Source organism: Hippoglossus stenolepis, chromosome 6, assembly GCF_022539355.2.
Source record: "Hippoglossus stenolepis isolate QCI-W04-F060 chromosome 6, HSTE1.2, whole genome shotgun sequence".
NCBI lineage: Eukaryota > Metazoa > Chordata > Actinopteri > Pleuronectiformes > Pleuronectidae > Hippoglossus > Hippoglossus stenolepis.
Genome location: NC_061488.1, coordinates 2,132,762 through 2,153,853, shown reverse-complemented (window position 1 = coordinate 2,153,853; position 21,092 = coordinate 2,132,762). Strand labels below are relative to the sequence as shown.

Below are 21,092 nucleotides of genomic sequence, written 5' to 3'. Positions count from 1 at the left end.
GACGCACCTGCAGACAAGAACCCGGAAACAGGCTCCGAGACTCTGACGGGAGGTGATTGGTCCCCGCGGGTAGACACCTGAGCCCTGACTTCCCATGATTCATTGCGCGACCGAAACCCTCGCTACTATTCTCATGAATAAGTGAGAAACAGAAAACCGCAGAAAATGACGTCATACGAATCATGTTGGGAAACAAATGTAAAGAATATTTATGATTTTTGCTAAATTAATTAATTAATTTTTCTAAAGTCCGAATTATGAGACTTAAATTATTTAATGGAGACAAATGAATTAAAATCTGACTTGAATCTGGATTTGATGGGATAACAATATAATATTACACAATATTTTAATCCTGATTTTACTCTCTGTCTTTTGAAATCTCTATTTCCCTTTTATACCAATTTAAAACATTTAAAAAACGTTAAAAAACAGAACAACTGAAACATTACAAATAATGGGAGAGAAAAATATTATATATTTGAAAACTGAATTAAAAGTCAGAATTATGAGATGAGACTGTCAATAAAGAAAAGAAAAGGAATTCTCAATTTCACCAAAATTGTCAATGATCTTTGACTTCATCTTCTTCTAGATGATTGATTATATTTTAACACAAAACATTATAATAATTTCACTGTCGCAACCCAGAAAAATCCATAGATTTTCTTTCTTGCCGACTTTAATTCAGGCGATGTTCTGTATGTGATGATCATTGAAGCTGCATCAATTTATAGTCAAATATTTGTTTCAAAGAAGAAAAACTCGCCACACGACTTCTGGTTTCTGTTTCTTTATTAGTGGAATGGAATATACACCTCTGTGCTTTAATGCTGTTTTCTCCTTCACTCATTCACCTCCACTCACTCTCTCTGAGACAGAACATCACCCTCCATCTCTCCACCGGACCAAACGCCGTCACTGCGGCTGAAGTGCTGCTTCTCGCCGGTCGGCCTGTTTACAAGAACAACACCAGTTTGCTTCGTCACGTTTGTCGTCTTCATCTGAAAAGGGGCGGGAATCAAACCTGTGACCTTGACGCTGCAGGTCACCTCCTCTGCTGACGTGTAACCAGCACTTCAGACGAACGGACGCACGCCCAGTGAAACGTTTTTAAAAATAAAAGCAGCTGATAGACGGTTAAAGAGCAAACTAACAAAACAACATCTTCACTTTCATATTATCTGTGAAAAGACCTGAAATGATTCGTCACATGAAACAAAGAGAATCGATCGTGAATCAATCGTATCAATCAGTTGGTCAAAATACAAACTTTGAGCTTTGAGCAACCTGAAACTGGAATCATCAAAGATCAATAAAAAGTGACAAAATTCTTCAGATGTTTCCCGGAAGTAAAGATTATAAAACTCAACGTAATCAACAAAGGAAACAGACTCAGTAGATTTCAGTTACAGTAGAGTTGTGATTTCCATGGTAACCGTCCGTCCTCAGTGGAAACAGATTCTCGAATGACGTCATTCGTCACATAACGAGGGACGACGGATTTTAAGTCGAGATGGTCAGAGAACCGCCCCCTTATCATCACGCTCTAACCAATCAGAGGCAGGGTAGGGGGCGGAGCCAAGAACTGAAGCAACAAATTCAGCTTAAACTGTTTGAAATGGACATAAATTCTTCATGAGGGTAATTTGACACTAATTAAATCATATTCAAATTCTAATTGTGATCAAAGTATTTGACTGTATTTTATAATTTTGGTCAAAAATTAGAGAATTAAATGAATTAAAACTAAATTACAGAGGTAACTTATCATTGTGCAGTTATCTTAAACTCAAAGTCACATTTTCTCACTTTTTCTGGAGCTTTCAACTGAAGACAAGCTTCTTCACTAGCGCTGATAGAGACGTGAGACGTTAGCTGTTTTCAGACTTGACCTCTGGGTGACGTCCGAAGGTCCGCGGCCTCTAAAGTGACACAAAGCTCTGGGAAAACCCGTACGTGGACCTTGAGTTGAGATCATTCGATCAAACAGACAAATGTGTTAAATGTGGTGATTAAAGTAAATTAACTTCACGTCAACACGTTACAAACAAATCATGTGAAGGGGCTGAAGGTATCACAAACATCGTAACAGCACATGAATGAGATCAAATTCAGTGATGAACTTCCTGTTTAGCCGGGCGTTCACGTAGACAGCCACGTGCGTCATTTGCATAATTGTTGACATACTTTGCTGTTTACGATGCGTGTTACTGGAGTGTTCCACTAGAGGGCACACCGCAGAACTCAGACCGTATAGAACGTCAGGATTTTCACGTAGACAGCCACGTCCGTCATTAGCATAATTGTTGACATACTTTGCTGTTTGCGATGCGTGTTACTGGAGTGTTCCACTAGAGGGCACACCACAGAACTCAGGCCGTATAGAACAATCAGGATTTTAATTCTGTAAATAAAAAACACGTCGACACTGGAGGTCACATGATGCCTCTCCACTGCCCCTACTGTTCATGTGCGCACTGCTTCCTGCGGATGCTTAGCGTTAATTTAAAATGAAGTTTATCTCCAGCTGAGGATTTAAACTCAGAGAAACAGGCGGCGTGTTCAGTCTCCTCTCTGTCGTCTCGCTTCAAAAAGAAAACAGATAAAATACCTATAACGGTATCCATGCATATTTGTGACTGCTCATCTTACAAACACACACGCGCTCATACGGACGCACACACAAACACCCGCTGGCTCGCACACAAACACACACACACACTCACACACACTTTGCATTCTGGCGAGGAACATGCCTGAATGATTTTTTTATTTTTACTTTTTGAAATCAATAATTTATTAATAATTATTTCTTCTAACGTACACGTCTCTGTGGTGCAAACACTCGTCTTGAAAAGTTTGGGGTCGGGGGTCGATGAGGAAACAAACCAACGACTGATAGAAGAACAAAATAAGTCGTCATGCAAAAGAACGGACGATGAGATTTTTTTTCCCCCCCGTTGTGTCGTGTTGTTTTTTTTTCTTTTTCTCTGATATGGTTGATAAATTGATCAGAAGTGCTACTTCTACTGTACGAGGCTCATGCACGGAAGAACGCCATCACATACCCGACGACTTCCATCTCTATCTTTTTTGTTTTTAGTTTTTTTGGGGTTGGGGGATTTGATTGGAAGATGCAGGTGAACGTTTATGATACAAAATATGTTACAGTATGTACGTCTTGTCTCCTTTGGGTCTCACTCACTCACGCTTGCTTCGCATTGGTCGAGGAAATGCTTCACCTGAACGCTCACCGCTGCAGTGACACGTCTCTGATGGCGTTCACACTCATCTGATCGTTTTCAGCTCGACATCGTGCCCCGACGCACAAAACACACAATGATACAGAATATTTTTAAGTTCGTTCAAAAGAGAAAAGTTTCACCCTGTTTTTTAGAAAACTTCTGTTCCACTGATTTTATCGGCAATCGTTTCTTTCATCAGTGTTTTTTCTTCGAGTAAACTTGTTTTTATCCCTGAAATAAATAAACAAAAAAAGTTTTGTCAGTGACGTTTAAAATAAGTTACAGAAACCACTGAAACAGAGTCGTAGGTTTCCTGAATGAATTTGTTAGTTTTGGTTTCACATTGTAATTTAGGGACTAAAGAATTTTGTCTGACATACGTAAGTCCTGTTGTCATCACCTAAGTGGGCGGAGTCTACCTATACTTGACTCTGATTGGTTTGTAGACGGCGTGTTGATTGTACACTAGTTCAAATGCACCAAATGAACGTCTTTGTGGTTTTATCGTCGGAGGTGAAGAAGCTGCTTCCTCTTCTTCTTCTTCTTCTTCTACTGTTTAATTCTGTCTCTACTTCCTGTGATTGGTCAAAAGTCCAAACTCTCTAACAAAGTGTTTTCACTGCAAACGAACAGAACCAGGTTCAGTTTGATCCAGACCCAGAACTCCTCTTCTGCTCTGAGGAACCTTTCACACCTGATGTTCAGGTTCAGATTAAACCTGAAGAGTCTGAAGCTCTGAACCAAACCAGGTGTGAAAGTGACCTGAACTAAACTGTAGCTTCTGAAAACCTCCTCATCTCAACGAAGATGTAAAAACAGATGATTTATTCATTTTTATGATATAAAGATCACCCTCCAATTAAAATCCAGAACTAAACACTAAATACATTTGTATTGAATTGAACTGAACCTTATTGTGTAGAAACTAAACACCAATGTAAACGTTGACTGAGAGATTGAACTAAATCCAGTGGAACAGATTTACTACATTTTCAAATTTGCATGAATCTGTAGTTTTCATAGAGGTAACGTTGCGTTTCATTTGGTCGCCTGTTGGTGGCGTCATATCCCCTTTGTGCTTGTATCAGTGTTTGTCTGCCAGAAGAGTCAAAAGTGACTTTTCAGATCTTTGTGGTATTTAACTCTGCATTTGAAGCAGATGAAGGATTTTAGTCGTCTGACGTCTGGATCTTTTTCAGAGAAACGCTGACACTGTGTTACTGGACTTATTGTTGTGATAGAGTGACCCCTAGTGGTAAAAAACTGCACATTACATCTGATCCAACGTGCTGAAAACGACCAGAGTTCTCGTCATCGGGACAAACGTGAGTTTCAGGTGTTTCATTTCTCTTCTCCATTAAATCTATTGCAGAATACTCGTTATGTCGTCTCTCACTGAGACGTTCACATAACAAATACTTTTTTTAGTTGCTTTACATTTTGTTTCCCTGCATTAACGACTTTAGGTTTTCAACACACACATTATTATTATTAATGTTATTATTATTTTCCTGTTCAGTAGGTGATGCTATTTTCCTGCGTCTTGTAATGTTGCATATTTTGAAAAGTAAAAGGCTTTCGTTCCCGGTCTGGGACTCGACCAGTTCACATAAGATTCATCCACAATTCAAACCTTCTCCCATTTAGAAAACCAGTAAATCCAGTTCTTCTCAGACCAGTTGAGCTCAGTGTCGATGTGTGAACAGCATAGATCAGTTAAACCCAGTTCTGTTTGGTTTTTCAGGGTCTTTCACCTCATGAAACCAGTCGGTGATGAAAGTTGAAGAGTTCTCGCTCATGAGCTCCTGAAAACGTGACCTGAAGTGACCTCCATCATTTATACACACTCGAACTCCATTTGACTCCAGAGTCGTCCCTCATCCTCGTCGAGGACATCGTGACCCGTCGTTGGGGGTTAAAACCTACAACCTTTACATTTTAAGCAAAAACAGTCCAATGCAAAAACCTGACGTAGTGACATTTCCTCTGCGACCTGGATTATAAGGAATGAAACCATCGAACGACGATGATGAGTCTGTCCGTCCGTCACTCGTTTCCCACAACAACCAACATCTAAAGTATCCAAAATACCAACGTCGGGTTTGTCCGTCTGCAATTTGTATCCAATCACAGATGAGTTCAAACCAGCGTCTGACTAAATGATCATCGGTCGACAGTCTCACAGATTCAGCAACAGAACCAACGTCAGCGACAAATATCCTCAGCTGCCATTTGTGTCCCTCCTGTGTTCGATGTGGATGCAGAATGGACCCGATGATCCCGTCCATCAGCTGTGGAACGTCCTGATCGGTGGGTGAACTGTTCTCAGGGTCTGTTGGTGTCATGAGGTTAAGCGGAGTTGTGCGGGGGTCAAGTGCTTGTTGGGGTCATGAGGGCGACTCTTCAGACCCATGGAGACGTCCTGTCTTGATCTTACCTTGTTTTCCCATCAGATGCCTTTTTGTGTCATTGTACATTTTGCCTCTCGACAAGAAGCCACTTTGTTCACGTTCATTCCACGAAATCCGCAAAATGGTGAGAGGAAGTGAAAGCGACCAGCGGCACTCAAAACCTCCTTCTGCGTAGTCTCCAGAATCTCAGCTAGCAGCGCTCCCCCTCCCAGTTCAGGGTCAGAGGGTCAAGGGATTTTATTGTTCATGGTGCAGGGGGGGGGACGACTGGTGGGGCGGCAGGGAGGGAGGGAGGCAAGGGAGGGTGGAGGTTGCAGGTGAGGTCGGAGGTTATAAGGAGGAGACTTTGACGGTTTCATGGGTGTAGGCGGTGGCGCGGGTGTTGCGCAGGATGCCGGGAATGGGGACAGGCGACGGGGGGAGGCTGTCATCAGGCGTGTTGGCGGGCGGCGTGGGGATGCTGATGATGGCGGCGGTGTAATCTGGATTCCCGCAGTTCAACTTCAGATTGGCGCACTGGGCGTTGAGACTGGAACGACTGGGACACAGAAAACAAATATATAAAATCAGATTCTGATATGTACTTTATACATTTATATACACTCACTATTCATCTTTATATACAGTCACTGATCGTCTTTATTTACAATCATTGAACTTCTTTATATGAAGGAAAGGTCGTACGTTTGTGGAGGTATGGACGTGGTTTTGATGTGCAGGATGTCCAGCTCCTGGACGCTCCCCCGGCTGACGGACACCGTGGAGTTGGCCAGTCGCATGGCGGCTCTCCTCCTGGCCCGCCGCGGACAGCAGCCGGTGGAGTTGTTCTGCGCCCCCTGGTGGCTCGACAGGGAGGTGCTGCGACTGGTCCTGAAGCCGACGGACTCGGTCATACACAACTCGCTGTAGTTCATCTCGTCCGTGAACTCGTGGTTCTGTCGGGAGACGGAGGAGGTCAGAGGACAAATCACGTAAACACTGACGTCTTTAACGAAAGACAGAAATTTAATATCACTTGTTTCATGTTGTTTGATGTGTGTTGTGTGTGTACCATGTATGTTGTGTGTTGTGTGTATTGTACGTGCGTGTTCTGTATAGGAATGTGTACATGTATAAATGTGTAGGATGTGACTCACCGTTGTTTTCTCCAGACAGTGCAGCAGATGGTGATGTTGGTGCTCGAATGCCGATTTGTTCTTCACACACAGAGCTGTGCTGTCACTGTTCCGGTCCTACACACACACACACACACACACACACACACACACACACACACACACACACACACACACAGCACACACACACAAACACAAAGACACACATTTATTAACACTTATTAACAGTGGACATTGGCTGTTTTATTTTACACAAACCAAACAGTGACAGAACAAACAAGAATAAAATGTACTTATTCTCAATCAGTCTGTTTCATGAAAATTATGATCATTTAGAGTCAAATAGACCATAAAGCACCGGATGTGTTGGGGGGGTGGATACCACAGAGTGATTGACAGTATCGTCCAATGGTTGCAGGCTGCAGATGTAGGGGGGCGTGTCCTCGAGTTCATTTTGTAAATGATGAGTTGTCATTTAACTCGTCATTTTCAACAAGTGCAGTTTCTGTTCCTGTTCTCCGCTGGATGAACCATCGACTGTAAATAAAGATGGACAACACATCTTCGCTTCCTATCAGGATCCTGGAATGGAGCCAAAGTATCGAGGATACAAACGCAGTGCGATAAGACCTAGAACGAAGAACTAAAATTTTTAATAACAGAAAACATCTCTGACAAACATTTGACTTTTTAGTTTGGTCCATGTCCCATCAGCTGACATGGGGGAGGAGGGGTGTATGACCTATACTGCAGATCTAGACACTTTGGCTTCACTTTTGGGAGCCATCATGTCGTCCATCTTTATTTACAGTCATCGATGACCCCCTCATGTTTCCTCTGGCGCCTCCTGTAGGACAGACTCTGTACGTGTTTCCCTCCTGGAGTTTCTTTTTGCATCACGACCACAGAGTCGAGAGAATCCAGATTTATTTATATCAGCAGGAAACAGGAGAAAATAGAAACTGTTCCTTTGAAACTTTTCAGATAAAACTTGAGAATTAAACATTAAAAACTTCACTTTGCACGATTTTCTTCAAAAGGCTTAGCAGGAAACGCGATGACACATATTATTATATTATATAATATTCAAGTCTCTCTTCTCTGGTTTCAGTCTGATCCCCTCCATCCCTCACACGGCTAATCTCCCGTCTTTTTCTTCCTCCCTGTTTCCTCTCATCTTCATCATCTTTCTCTCTGGTGTGATGTTTCACAGCTGAGAGGCTCTCAGAATAAAAAATCTCAGATTACACAAACACACTCATCTTCTTCTTCCCCTTCTGCTCGTTCTGTTCCTCCGCTCTCCTCCTTTTCTTCATCCTATTATTTTACACTTCCTCTCCTCATCCTCCTCCTCTTCCTCTTTGTCCTCTTTATGCTCTCTGTAAATCCAACAGTCATCCCGTTCTTGTTCGGAGCAGAAGAGGGATTACGACTCAACGATATAGGTTTGTGTGTGTGTGTGTGTGTGTGTGTGTGTGTGTGTGTGTGTGTGTGTGTGTGTGTGTGTGTGTGTGTGTGTGTGTGTGTGTGTGTGTGTGTGTGTGTGTCTTCTACCTGAAGCCTAAACCCATTTTACTGATAAAACATTTAAACCTGGTGAATGTTTCATCTTCTGCCTGAAGAAGAAGAAAAACTTGACTGAGTCGTGATGGAGCTAAAAGGTAAAATTAAACATTCACGTGTAAATTTACCTGCACGTTAACATCCTGTTTATTTCAGGATGTTAACGTGCAGGTAAATCTTCTAAACAACCTCCGAACACCCTAAAGATCATCTAGAACCCTCCTGTCAACCACTACAACTATTTAAATGATCCCGAAAACCTCCTCAATACTAAAGGAACTCAAGAAACTTCCCAAATCTACATGTAGAACCTCCTGAATGATCATTCGAACCTGCTGAAGACGTTCAGACCTGCTCACTGACCACAACCTGGAACTAAACCTCCATAAACCGTCTGTAGAATCTCTTAAATCATGACATGTGGACGACCTAAAGAACCCAGAGAACAACCTAAAGAACCTTTAGAACCTTCCCATCAAACACTTAAACATCTGTAATGTCTGTGGCTTTTATTTTGTCACTTTGAGACAACAGGAAGAAGTGGAGTCCTGTGACCTTTAAACCTGGTGGGACAGATTTTTTGTTATATCACAAACACTTTTAATCTTTTCTCCTTCTTTCTCTCTTTCTCTTTTATCTCCACACCTCTTCTTTTACTCCTCGTCCGTCTCTGTCTCTTTCGGTTCTCTCTCTCCGGCTCCATCACTGTCTGAGTTAACTCGACTGCAATCCTGCAGCTGAAGTGAAGAACTATCGACTGTCACTGTGTGTGTTGTGTGTGTGTGTGTGTCTGTGTGTGTATGTGTGTGTGTCTCACCCCGATCGCTCTGTCTTCTTTATACTGGAGGAAGGCGTTGGTTGTTCCTTTCTTTGCCATGCGGATCCGAGCCAAGCGCACTTTCTGTCAAACAGAAACACAAAGGAAAACAGCACCGTCAGCACATCACACACACGCACACACGCACACTAACACACACACACACACACACACACACACACACACACACACACACACACACACACACACACACACACACACACACACACACACACACACACAGGCAGTGCTTGTTGACTATAAACTCAGGTAACCTGCAGAGATCAGGTTTAGATGTTAAAACAATTTCACCTCTTTAAAGGTTATTCCGTCATATTTCACTGATGACCTCACACATGTGGATTATTGACATGTCAACATGTTTCTTAATGGAACATGAACCGTGTTCGTGTAAAGTTAATTAATCTGCGATATTCAAATCAATATCATGCAACCTTTTCACCTCAAACCTTTGATGGTTCAGTGAGTGTGAACATGGACAATGTTTCCTCTTTTACTCCCACTTGAAATATCTACAGCTGTTTTCAGACCTGCACTGAAGTCCAGACATTTTACTGAAATGTTCTGGAGGTTCTGTGCATGAGAACAAATATCTGAGTTTGTTGCTCTGGACATATTCTGGAACTTTTTCCTGTTGTTGTGAACGAGTCCGGACGATCTCCTGCTGCTGCTTCACGTGAGAAACACTAACTGAGTTCATGTCTGAAAACAGCTTAACTGATAAATTAGATGAGTTGAAGAGTGAAGCTGAACTGTAGATCAGGTAAAAAGACTCAGAAGTTATTAAAAACCAGAGTTTATCTCCAATATTCAACAGGAAACTTTAAAATATGAAGAATTTCAAGCAGAGTTTGGTGGATTTGTTACAGCAGCAGCTCTTCTGGGTCAGAAAGCAGAGGATCATGGGTAATATCCACCATTCAGTTGTGTTACATTGATAAACTTTAAGTCAGTGTTTGTAGCCCAGATAAAGTGTCAGACCTGCTGAGCCCTCATCTTGTCAGCTCTCTGGTTCTGGTGGTAGATTCGGCTGAAGTTGGAGACGATGACGGGGACGGGAAGCGCGATCACCAGGACGCCGCTCAGAGAGCAGATGGACCCGAAGATCTTCCCTGCGATGGTGTTGGGAACCATGTCACCGTATCTACAGGGAGAAACACACGGTCACATCATCGGTCAACCTCACTGCCGGAAAACCCCCAAACGCTTCTTCTCTTGTAGAGCGATAGATAGATGGATAGATAGATGGATAGATAGATGGATAGATGGATAGATAGATAGATAGATAGATAGATAGATAGATAGATAGATAGATAGATAGATAGATAGATAGATAGATAGATAGATAGATAGATAGATAGATAGATAGAATGCTGATTTCTCCTCATAAGATCTCACAGTCTTCCATCTAAAAGAATGCACACACACACACACACACACACACACACACACACACACACACACACACACACACACACACACACACACACACACACACACACACACACACACACACACACACACACACACACACACACACACAGGTTGCTGGTTGCAGCCTTCACCTTTCATTGTACCGAGCCATAAATCACAGGAGCAGAGACGAGGAAGGGGAGATTAGAGTGTGGGCAGGAAGCCAGGACGGTCTGAGACACAGCGAGGAAGAACAAACTCTTCGCGGCTGCACAGAGTCACAGTTTCTCTGTGAAACCGCTGAACTGTTTGATTTTTAGAAGTTTACATGTGTTCCATGTGGCGGCTGCGGGACGTTTGAGTTCCGAGCTCCAGGCTGCGACGGGAGAACCTGAAGCTCCGGCGACAGACGGATCAGACCAGATTAATACACTTCTCTGCTGCATCACTGAGCTCTGGCACAAACTCAACACTTCCTGAGTCTGATAACAGGAACTACATTTTAATAAACTCACTGAGCCAAAGACAATTTTATTATCTCCCCCAGGAACATAAATCAAACACAAATCAAGGTGCAGGGCGACACACACACCGAGACACCTTTATACTAACACACCACAACACCGTGACTTTAAATCATCCCTCAAAACTTACTTTTACCTGATTCCTTAACGTTATTTTATTCTAAAAGCTGTTTTGAAAGGTACCATCTTGTCATTTTAGATTCTTATCTCACTGACAGTTGTTCAAGTTTCATGTTTCTGATCAGTTTGGTTTTAATGAGTTATTTGATGATATACAAACAGGCTGAGACGTCATGATTGACAGCTGAGACTGACTCCTGATTGGTGCGTGTGCAGGTGGAGCCTCGATGCCACAGCTCCACGATCACGACGGCACAGACTCTGCACGACGTTTATTTAGTTTTGAGATCCGAACACGTTAAACCAGCTCTCATCACACTGATCTATGAAGATATTCAGACTCAAGTCGCAGGAAGACATTTAATTCAAAGAAGAAATGTAAATATCAAGAGGAAGTGAGGTCATGGAGGGTTCGTACCACACATACAGATATAACCCTCCACGGCAGCAAAAGCATAATGTTTATAAATGCACTCAACATTTAAAAGTGAATTTTCATTTTTAGAGAAAAGGTAGAAACTTCAAATGAGGAGATTCAGAATAAAACGTGTGACGCTGCCCAGCTTTGAAATTACCTTCCGGGGTTTTTTTGTAAATTACCTCACAGATATGAGCATTAACGCAGCCGACCAGGTCGTGGCCTTATTTTCTGAAGGACTGAGACATAATCCACTGCGGCAGGAACACGAGCACAGAGCTGCAGCTCATTACCTGGATATCTGATCAGCTGCGCAGGCTGAGGTGATTTACATGTCTGAATATAGAGAGTTTCATTTCCTCGTCTGGAAGCATCCTTGTGAAAATGAAGCATTTTATCAGAAGGAAAACAAATCACACAGACGTCATCGTTTGTCATCAAAGCCGTGAAGTGAAGTGAAGGACTCACAGCGACTGGAGAGGCTTTACTGTGTTTGTGCAAAATTATTATTTTGCATATAAATCAAAACAGTGTTTGGATGTTCATCTTCCGCAGTAATAGCGCCCCCTGTGTGGCTGTGAACATGTACAGGATACAGATTGTAAATAAAGATGGACGACACGTCACCACTTCCTCCCACGATCCAGAAATGAAGCCAAACTATGTGAGATACAAACCACAACCATAAACTCTAATATAGATAATTGTAATAAATAAAAAACTCAAACAATACCAAAATATAGAAGTTGAATTAATTAATTAATTATCAGAAAATCAATTCCTGTATTTATGTATTTTGTATCAATATCTGTATCTATTTTTCTCTTTGTTTATTCTTTAAAATGATAAATCACTCAGGATGTGTGAATTCATGCTGGAGAATCCAACGACCTGATCACAGCTGACGTACTGGTGTAATTATGAGGAAATGTAAAAACGATCCCTGAACTCAACTCCATTACCGTCCATCCATTATCTGCACACTTAACCTCTGAGGGAGCTGGAGCCAATCCCAGCTGACTAGTGGGCGGGAGGCGGGGTTCACCCAGGGCTGAATGGTTTGTGAAAAAGTAAAATTCCCGTCGGCCACACTCGAGTTAATGGTCTGAAACGTTAGACGCAGTTCATCTGGCTGACGGTTGTTTCTCTGGATGTGCAGGAACTCAGCGTCTGTGTGATGACAGAGCTCAGGTCAGTTTTACTGGATCTCAGCAGGGAGCCATATTGGCAGCTGGGAGCCGATCGATGCAGATAACAGAGCGGGCCGAGAGGAACAGAGGCCATCTGTAATTGTTGGCAAGAAGCGCCCGGAGGAATCGACAGAGACGTCAGACTGAGGCCAAACAGCCGGGATGAATCTGTGCTGGATCACTAACTGAGTCCTCTCTGAATGTCAACCAGACCTGAATCTGACCCCGGCACCAACTCCCACACGCTTTACTTCATTAATTTAAACTCTGCAATGAAGTCGTGAAGCTTTTCAGGCTCCAAAACTGTGGACAGAGTTAAAATGGATTCAAGTTTCAAATATGTACGGCAGATTTCACTGGAGATCTTAAAGGGACAGTTCACAGAACAACTCATCATCCACTCACCACTATGATGGAGGTGAGTGAAGTGGTTCAGTCCACAAAGCACTTCTGGACTTTCAGGGGTAAACAGCGTACAGCAGACAGAGTTCACTGTCACCAATCAGTGCCTGGCAGCCATTTTCTACAAGAGGATAATGATCGAAACTCTGAGTGGACGTCATCGTCTTAGAAAAGGGGCGTTGCCTGTGTTAACCACGCTAAACAAACAAAGATGGTAGATACTATTTACGATATATACAAAGCGAACTGTGAGACGGGAAAAAACGTCTGGCGTCCACAGGAAGTGAACCGACAGGTAATGTGGAGAGAGGAAGTACGTCACACTACATTGTGCAAGTAGAGCAGAGACTCTAGACTCTGTGTGTGGACACAAAGACAGAAACGCTGCTAAACACCAGTGACCTCAACAACCCTGAGTCCATTTATAACTCCATTAACCCTGGTCACACACACACACACACACACACACACACACACACACACACACACACACACACACACACACACACACACACACACAGTCTTGTAATCGTAAAGCGTCCCGCTGCTGTTTGCGTGTTTTTATGATCAGAGAACAGCAGTAAATCTATAGCGGCCTTCAGTCTGCAGCCAAGCATTACACGCAGTGCACCTTTAATGGGCCGTTAATGCTGCTGCTGTGTGTGTGTGTGTGTGTGTGTGTGTGTGTGTGTGTGTGTGTGTGTGTGTGTGTGTGTTGTTCCCTGAGATGAACTTGAAACAAACGACAGAGTAACGACAGCAGCAAACTCATTCACATAAAAACCTGAACAGTGCGTCAGATGTCCGTATGAAATCCAGACTTCCTCCAGTTTGTTTGACGTGAGTTTTAAAGATTTACATCGTCAGGAGGAACCAATGAGCTCCGAGCTCAGAGCCACAGACAGGAAGTGCTGACGCCAACGTGTTGGTTTGAAATTAAAGAGGAAGAATTCTGTATTTATACTTTAAATAACTTTGATTAAAATGTATTCTCCCTGTGTCAGTCTGCGTCAAAATAAATAAACACACGCGCACACACACACACACACACACACACACACACACACACACACACACACACACACACACACGCACACACAAGAGACATCAAGCATAGTTCCTGTTCCACTTACTGACATAACCTCCACCATACACACACACATTTGCATTGTATGTACACACAAACATAACATACATCATAATAGAAATAGCCCCCAACACACACACACACGCACAAACACACACACACACACACGCACACAGACACACACACACACACACACACACACACACACACACACACACACACACAGTCACACACACACACACACACACACACACACACACACACACACACACACACACACACACACACACACAAAGTAGATTCAATACTAATCTAATGCTGATTCAGCTCAATCTCAGAGAGGAATCCTCGGTGGTAACTTCAGCTCATTGTTCCTGTTCACTGAACCTGACGCAAAATACAAACATGAACAACACCTGTGATCAGTCGTCTTCACGGAGCAGAGCCCGACACGTCTGCTGAAACACGATGAAGAATCTGTCACACAGCGTTTCTGTCTCATTACAGCTCAACATTACACATGGACACGTATTCATGCACGTCTTCTGAAAGCTTGTAGATACGACGGAGCAGTAGCAGCAGAACTCGCCGGGGGTCAGCGACGCCACTAGTTCAGACGAGATGACCACGAGACACGAGGGAGAAGTTTCACCAACGGAGACCCGCAGACTTTGTGACCCTGTAAGAAGCTGCAGGCGTCTTTATGATGTTATCACAACCTCCTCCACCGTCGCCATGTTGTCAGACACTCGTGACTCTGCACTGCCCCCCAGTGGACGTAGAGGTATGTGGGCAATGATGCTAACATCGTTCATCTTTTTGTACGTTAAAGCAGCATAGATACGCCTTTAATCCGTCCCTGTGGCTGTGATGAGACTGTTGACCACGATGACATCACAGAAAGAGGCTGTGAGAGTTTCCTGTTCCACCTGCAGAGGTCGAGTTTCTCTTTAAAACGCCGTGTGACTGCAGAGAGGTGATTAAAGACGGTGTCTACAGCTGTTAATGGTGAATTATGGATGTCAGCATCAGAGGGCGTGTAGCTGGTTAGCATCAGGAGACGGAGGGAGGACAAAGTTTATACACCTTCACTCCCCCCTCTCCTCTGCTCCTCTCTCCATACATTTCCATTATTTCCTCCCTCTCGTGCCCTTTCTGTTCTCTCCACCATCTCTGCTCCCATCTCCTGTTTCCCCCCCCACCCCTCTACACAACCCTTTCTCTGGGGTCATTATCTGCAGCTGCTGGAGCCAAGTCTCCGTCCGGCAGCAGGAGGAGGAGAGGTGGAGGGAGGAGGACAACACGTTGAGTGGAAGCTTGACAACAAGCCAGAGGGATGGAGGAGGAGGAGGAGGAGGAGGAGGAGGAGAGAGGAGAGTGAGGACAGATGAGAGGAAAGAGGAGAAGGAGAGAAGAACAGAGGAAGAAGGTCAGGAGGAAAAGAGGACAGAGGTGGAGGTGCAGCAAATCTAAATTCTTCATGCAAGAAATACGTCTGCAGGGACGAAGCAAAGAGCCGTCTGAGAAATTAGAAATTAGGGACGGAGCCGGCAACTTCATTAGTAGTTTACAAAATATTACACTGACATATACATGTTTGAACACATAGGAGAGTATCCATCTTGTCCCGGTTTCTGTCTTGTGGCCCCTTAAAGAAGCTCACAGACCTGAGGCCCCCAGACGAATCCCTTCACTTAAAATGTCCCTCCACTGCCGGGACACGTGGGTGTGTCCTCAATGCTTCTTTATCCCCCAAAGAGTCCCAAAGAAAATGCTTTTCCTCATCCCATCAGCACAGACTGATCCTAAACCTGCTGACAGAGCCTCTGAGCAAGGCACCTGACCCACCAGATCAACACCCCCCCCACCCCTCAGAGCTGGAGTCAACCGTCGTGATAAATAAAGGTTTTACAAAAGGGGGAAACTCTCGGGAGGCCCGGGTCAGCCCGGTTATTCTGAGACGCTCTCTCAGTACGTTAAATATTTCATGGTCAGGATTATGTCATCCTGCTCCGAGCGACGATACCGAGAAGACGACAGGACGGAGGAAGACAGAGGTGAAGAGAAACAAAGATCCAGAGCGACGGAGACGATGGAGACAACGGAGACAACGGGGCAGAGACACAAGTCTGAATTTAACAGAACACAAAAGTGTCTGAAAGCAGAAAACCACAAGGGCAAACAGAAAGAGACGGTCGTCTGCTGCGCCCCGATTGGGGCAGATAGGAATCCATTAGTGCCAGGTCAGCCAATCGAACGCAGGCATGCACTGATCCTTATCACCCACCTGTAATAGGCCAGCAAGCCAATCAGAATCTGATAGAGGGGACAGAGAGCCAATGGTAATTAGTTTAGAGGAAAACAGGAAGGACAATTAAACAGGCGGGTGATTCCTCCGATCGCAGAGACGAAGAAACAGAGTCGCTGAGTCGAGACTGAAGAAGAAAAAACTGCAGCGTCAACGTCTCCTGATTCTTCTTCTTCACTTTTATTTATTTACAAACTCCAGCGAGGTCAAGATCTCCTGCTCAAACACAACACAACAACACGACAACACAACAACACAACAACACAACAGCACCAACCAGCCGTCACACAGACACACACTCAGTCTCAGGTGAAGCAGAACCTCAAACTGACCATGAACTCATCAGAGACTTTACTTGAGTAAAAGTACCAATACAGGCATGTAAAAGTACTTCATTACAATTTTTAAAAAATGTATGAAAAAGTACTGCATAATTTTGTACATAAGTAAAAGCAGTTAAAGTATTTAAGTAAAAGTACTGGTTGGATCTGACAGATATATATTTATATATAAACATCAATCATCAGGGTGTTGACTGCTTGTTGTAGCTGCTACAGGTGAAGCTGCGTTCAACTATAGATTATATACAGGTTCATATAGTTTTTGTATATATTTTATATACAGTTATATGTATAGCTAAGTAGAGTTTTATTCATACCTTAATATTCAGTTTTATAGATAGTTTATTTACAGTTTATGAAGCTATCAACAATGTTAGACTATATAAGCTTTATATAAAGCTGGATAAAGTTTTTTATATAAATATCTTATATGTCTTATACGTGTCTCATGTGTTAATATTGTAAAGTCTCTACCTCATTATGTAAAGCGCCTTGAGATAATGTACGTTGTGATTTGACGCTGTACAAATAAAACTGAATTAACTTGAGTCTGAACACAGACGTGAGACGAATCTAAAGACGACACGAAGACACAAAGAACCGTGTTTTTATTATTTCTCTGTGTGTTTTTATCAAATCTAACTAAATGTAAAAATAATGTTGTCATGAATCAGTGTGTGTGGACGGAGGATGAGGAGAAACGTGATCTTCCTCCACGTGAGGCTCCTCCTCTGCCTCAGACTGTTTGAATCGTTCTTCTCAAGGACGACGTATCGACCGCTCGACTCCGATCATCAGCTCAGTTGGTTTTTCCTCTTTGAAAACTTCTATTCTGGGTTACAGCCGGCTGCTAAAAGCCTCCCTCCTCCTCCTCCTCCTCCTCCTCCTCTCACCTATTCTGCCTCTCCTCCTCCTCCTGAACCCTCTCTCCCCGTCACATCTCTCTTTCTCCTCCCCAAGCGTAATCCACGGCCATGTTTAATTGATGGAGGGATGATGAAAGTTGCAGGAGGAGGGATGGTTGTTCCATGTTTTCTCCCCCGCTGGTGAAGGAGATCCGAGTGAATCCGAGCCTCTGTCTCGTTTCTCCTCCACGTACTTCATCCCTTGTTTTGTTTTTTATTTTTCTTTCACCCTCCTCCCTCTCACATCGTTCTCCCCGTCTCATTTCTTGAAGGGACAGTTCAGGTCAAACATTCCGAAGGTCACACGGCTGAGGAGTGAAACCGCCACTCGCTCGCTGACACTTTAAAAACAGCGAGTTGTCACATGATGAACAGAACTGAGTGACTTCTTGTTTTTGTGCTTGTGTTCTTATGAATAAATTACAAAATACATTTTAATCCCAAAATGTTTCTAAAGGAAAAAAAATCTCTTCAAAATCCTTAACAGAGAAAAGAAGATTAGAACTGATGCAGTAGAATAATAAACATAATCCTGTTTTTATTCAACATTTTGTTTTTCACGTAAACTGTAAATAAAGATGGACGACCTGACTGCTCCCAAGAAGTGAAGCCAAAGTGTCTCTATCACCCCCTAGTGGCTGGCTGCAGTGTAGGTCATAAGCCCCGCCTTCTCCATGTTGACAGATGGAACATGGACCAAATCACACTGATGTTTGTTCAAGGGTTCATGTTTCATGCTGAGACTGACTCATGATTGGTCGAGTGTGTAAAACAAACTCCAATCAAACTTGGAATTGATTGAAAGGAGAAGAAGTGAATGTACGACACGGGCGAATGAGTTTAACAATAAAGGAAAATAGAAATAAAATGAAAGTCAGAGTCACACTGAGTCTATTTCCAGCTTCAGAGCAGATCAGTTGTTATTTAAAGCTGCAGACAAACAGGCTCAAACTCTCAGGACTGAAAGATGAAGGCTGTGACGTCACATTAAAAAACCTCCTCAGCTCATAAATGGATCATTGAAATCGTAGTTTGATCTAATTACAGGAAATTTAGTGGAAGTAAAGTTCATCATCAGTGCGACTGTAGTTTCTCTGAGTGTTTCACAGATAAACAGAAGCTTGACCAGACATCGCTGACACAACGGCAGACTAAGGTCAGAGGAGTCTGGTTTATTACCATTAAAGGACGTCTTTCACACCTTGTTTGGTTCAGACCTTTAGACTTTTAGTCTGAACCTAATATCAGGTGTGAATGGTTCCTGAGACACGGTCCAGACCGACGGACCAACATTTAGTCCGACCAGAAGAGGAGGTCTGGGTCTGGATCAAACTGAACCATGGTTCCGTTATAAATGCTGACACCAGTTTGTCTGCAATTTGTGTGTCTGCTTTTGGTTACACATTAGTTGGCAACTCTGTCTAAAGACAATTTGTTGTCACCAATCTGCAATTTCTCTGGTTCCTCGTTGTCTGACTCCTCATCCGGCTGCTGGGTTTTGATTGTATCGTTAAAAGGACGTAAAAGGAGAAAGGGATGAGGAGAGACTTTCTATCGTGCTCTAGAGTTTTGAACTTTCAGCCACGTCTCCTTCTTCAGTGTGAACTCTGGTAACCTTCATGTGTGTTTGCTCTGCACACTGCTGACCCACACTGGCTACAGACAAACAGCATTACCACATACGCTGATGACACCGCACTAATTGTGATGAAGAGTCAGCGCACAAACAGGAGGTAAGTGTGGAGCAAATACAACAACTGAGTGTGAATAAAACATGAGGGATGGTAATGGACTTGAGGAGGTTTGCTACCACAAACCTCCAACACCCACACGCCCTGGTGCATGTCAGCAAACCAGCTGCCAAAAACCTCTGTTACGATCCCGTGTTCTCAGCATTCATGTGACTCTGGACACTAGCTGGATTTAAAATGAGTCTGACAACAGTGTACAAAACTGTGTCCCGTTCCAGGCTCCTCCCTGTGACACAGCAGAATCCTGGAGGTTTGATTCCTCTGAGCCACATAGAGAATCAAACCTGGAATATAAATATAAACCCAGAATCAATGGGACATGTGAGCACAGAGATGTGCGGCGCTAATATTAGACTCCAAACACTCTGAATATAAAATTCTGAGGCAGACCGGTCCCAAAATAACACACACACACACACACACACACACACACACACACACACACACACACACACACACACACACACACACACACACACACACACACACACACACACACACCATGCTCAAAATGTGTGTACTGGGTCAAACTTGTCCACCTGTTCATGAAACATAAAATGGAGCATGAAAAAACCTAATGAACTCTCGGCTGACTCAACTAGAATCAAATAAATATCTTAAAATTAATAATGAACTGAATTTCTTTCTTGTTCTTGTCCTTGAATGTGTGCGTCAGTCGGTGAATGGCAAAAACGATCTGTCACCAAACTGGAAAAGCGCCAAATAAACACAGACCATCTACTATGTTCATGAGCTGTGGGGAGCCACCGAAAGCACGAGATACAACCGGCCAAAGGGAGTAGTTCTCCGTCGAGTGGGCTCAGCTTTCGATACAATGTGAGGAGGTGAACCGCTGCTCCTCCAGCGAGAGGAGACGCAGGGGTAGACCCACAACTCTCAGGAGAGACTACATATTCCATCAGGCCTCAGCTTCCCCCAGGAAGAGCTGGAAAGCCTGGCTCGGGACATCTGGGATACCCTCCTACTACCCCCCCCCCCCGACCAAAGCTCGGATAAACGGAAGACAATGGATGGATGGATGGATGGATGGATGGATGGATTTCAGCACGATGAGTTTGCTCCATGCAACAACATCTACACACCTCAGATCTACACACCTCAGATCTACACACCTCATAAGCAGCTTTGTTCTCTCACACAAAGTAAACACACTCGACTGCGTCCATCCGATTGTTAAAATGTATTTTGGACTTAAAATAATGAACGAAAGATATAAAGAACATATCATCTATAGATAATATTAAAAAATAAACATGAGACACATGAAGGAGCGACGGGGTTTCTGCAGCTTCTCATCCTTTTTCCTCTCAGCTGTTTTCTATTTTCTCCTCCTCCTCTTTGTCTTCTCTCCTCCTCGTTTCTATTTCTGGCCACAAGGAGTTAAACCCCATATTAATGTTTAAAGCGTCCCACCCCTCCACACACACACACACACAC

At 43.4% G+C, this 21,092-nt stretch overlaps 1 protein-coding gene across 1 annotated transcript in view; it reads right to left on the bottom strand.

The window, feature by feature from the left end:
• Positions 1–5,637: 5,637 nt before the first annotated feature.
• The window catches only part of kcnd1 (potassium voltage-gated channel, Shal-related subfamily, member 1), a 38,756-nt gene continuing 23,301 nt past the window's right edge, over positions 5,638–21,092 (bottom strand). The window contains exons 5-9 of the mRNA XM_035158253.2: positions 10,157–10,319; positions 9,155–9,238; positions 6,796–6,891; positions 6,344–6,594; positions 5,638–6,197 (exon numbers count right to left, since the gene is read on the bottom strand). Coding sequence (XP_035014144.2) covers positions 5,990–6,197; positions 6,344–6,594; positions 6,796–6,891; positions 9,155–9,238; positions 10,157–10,319 — 802 coding nt within the window. The 3' untranslated portion in view covers positions 5,638–5,989. The remainder of the gene's footprint in view (positions 6,198–6,343; positions 6,595–6,795; positions 6,892–9,154; positions 9,239–10,156; positions 10,320–21,092) is intronic.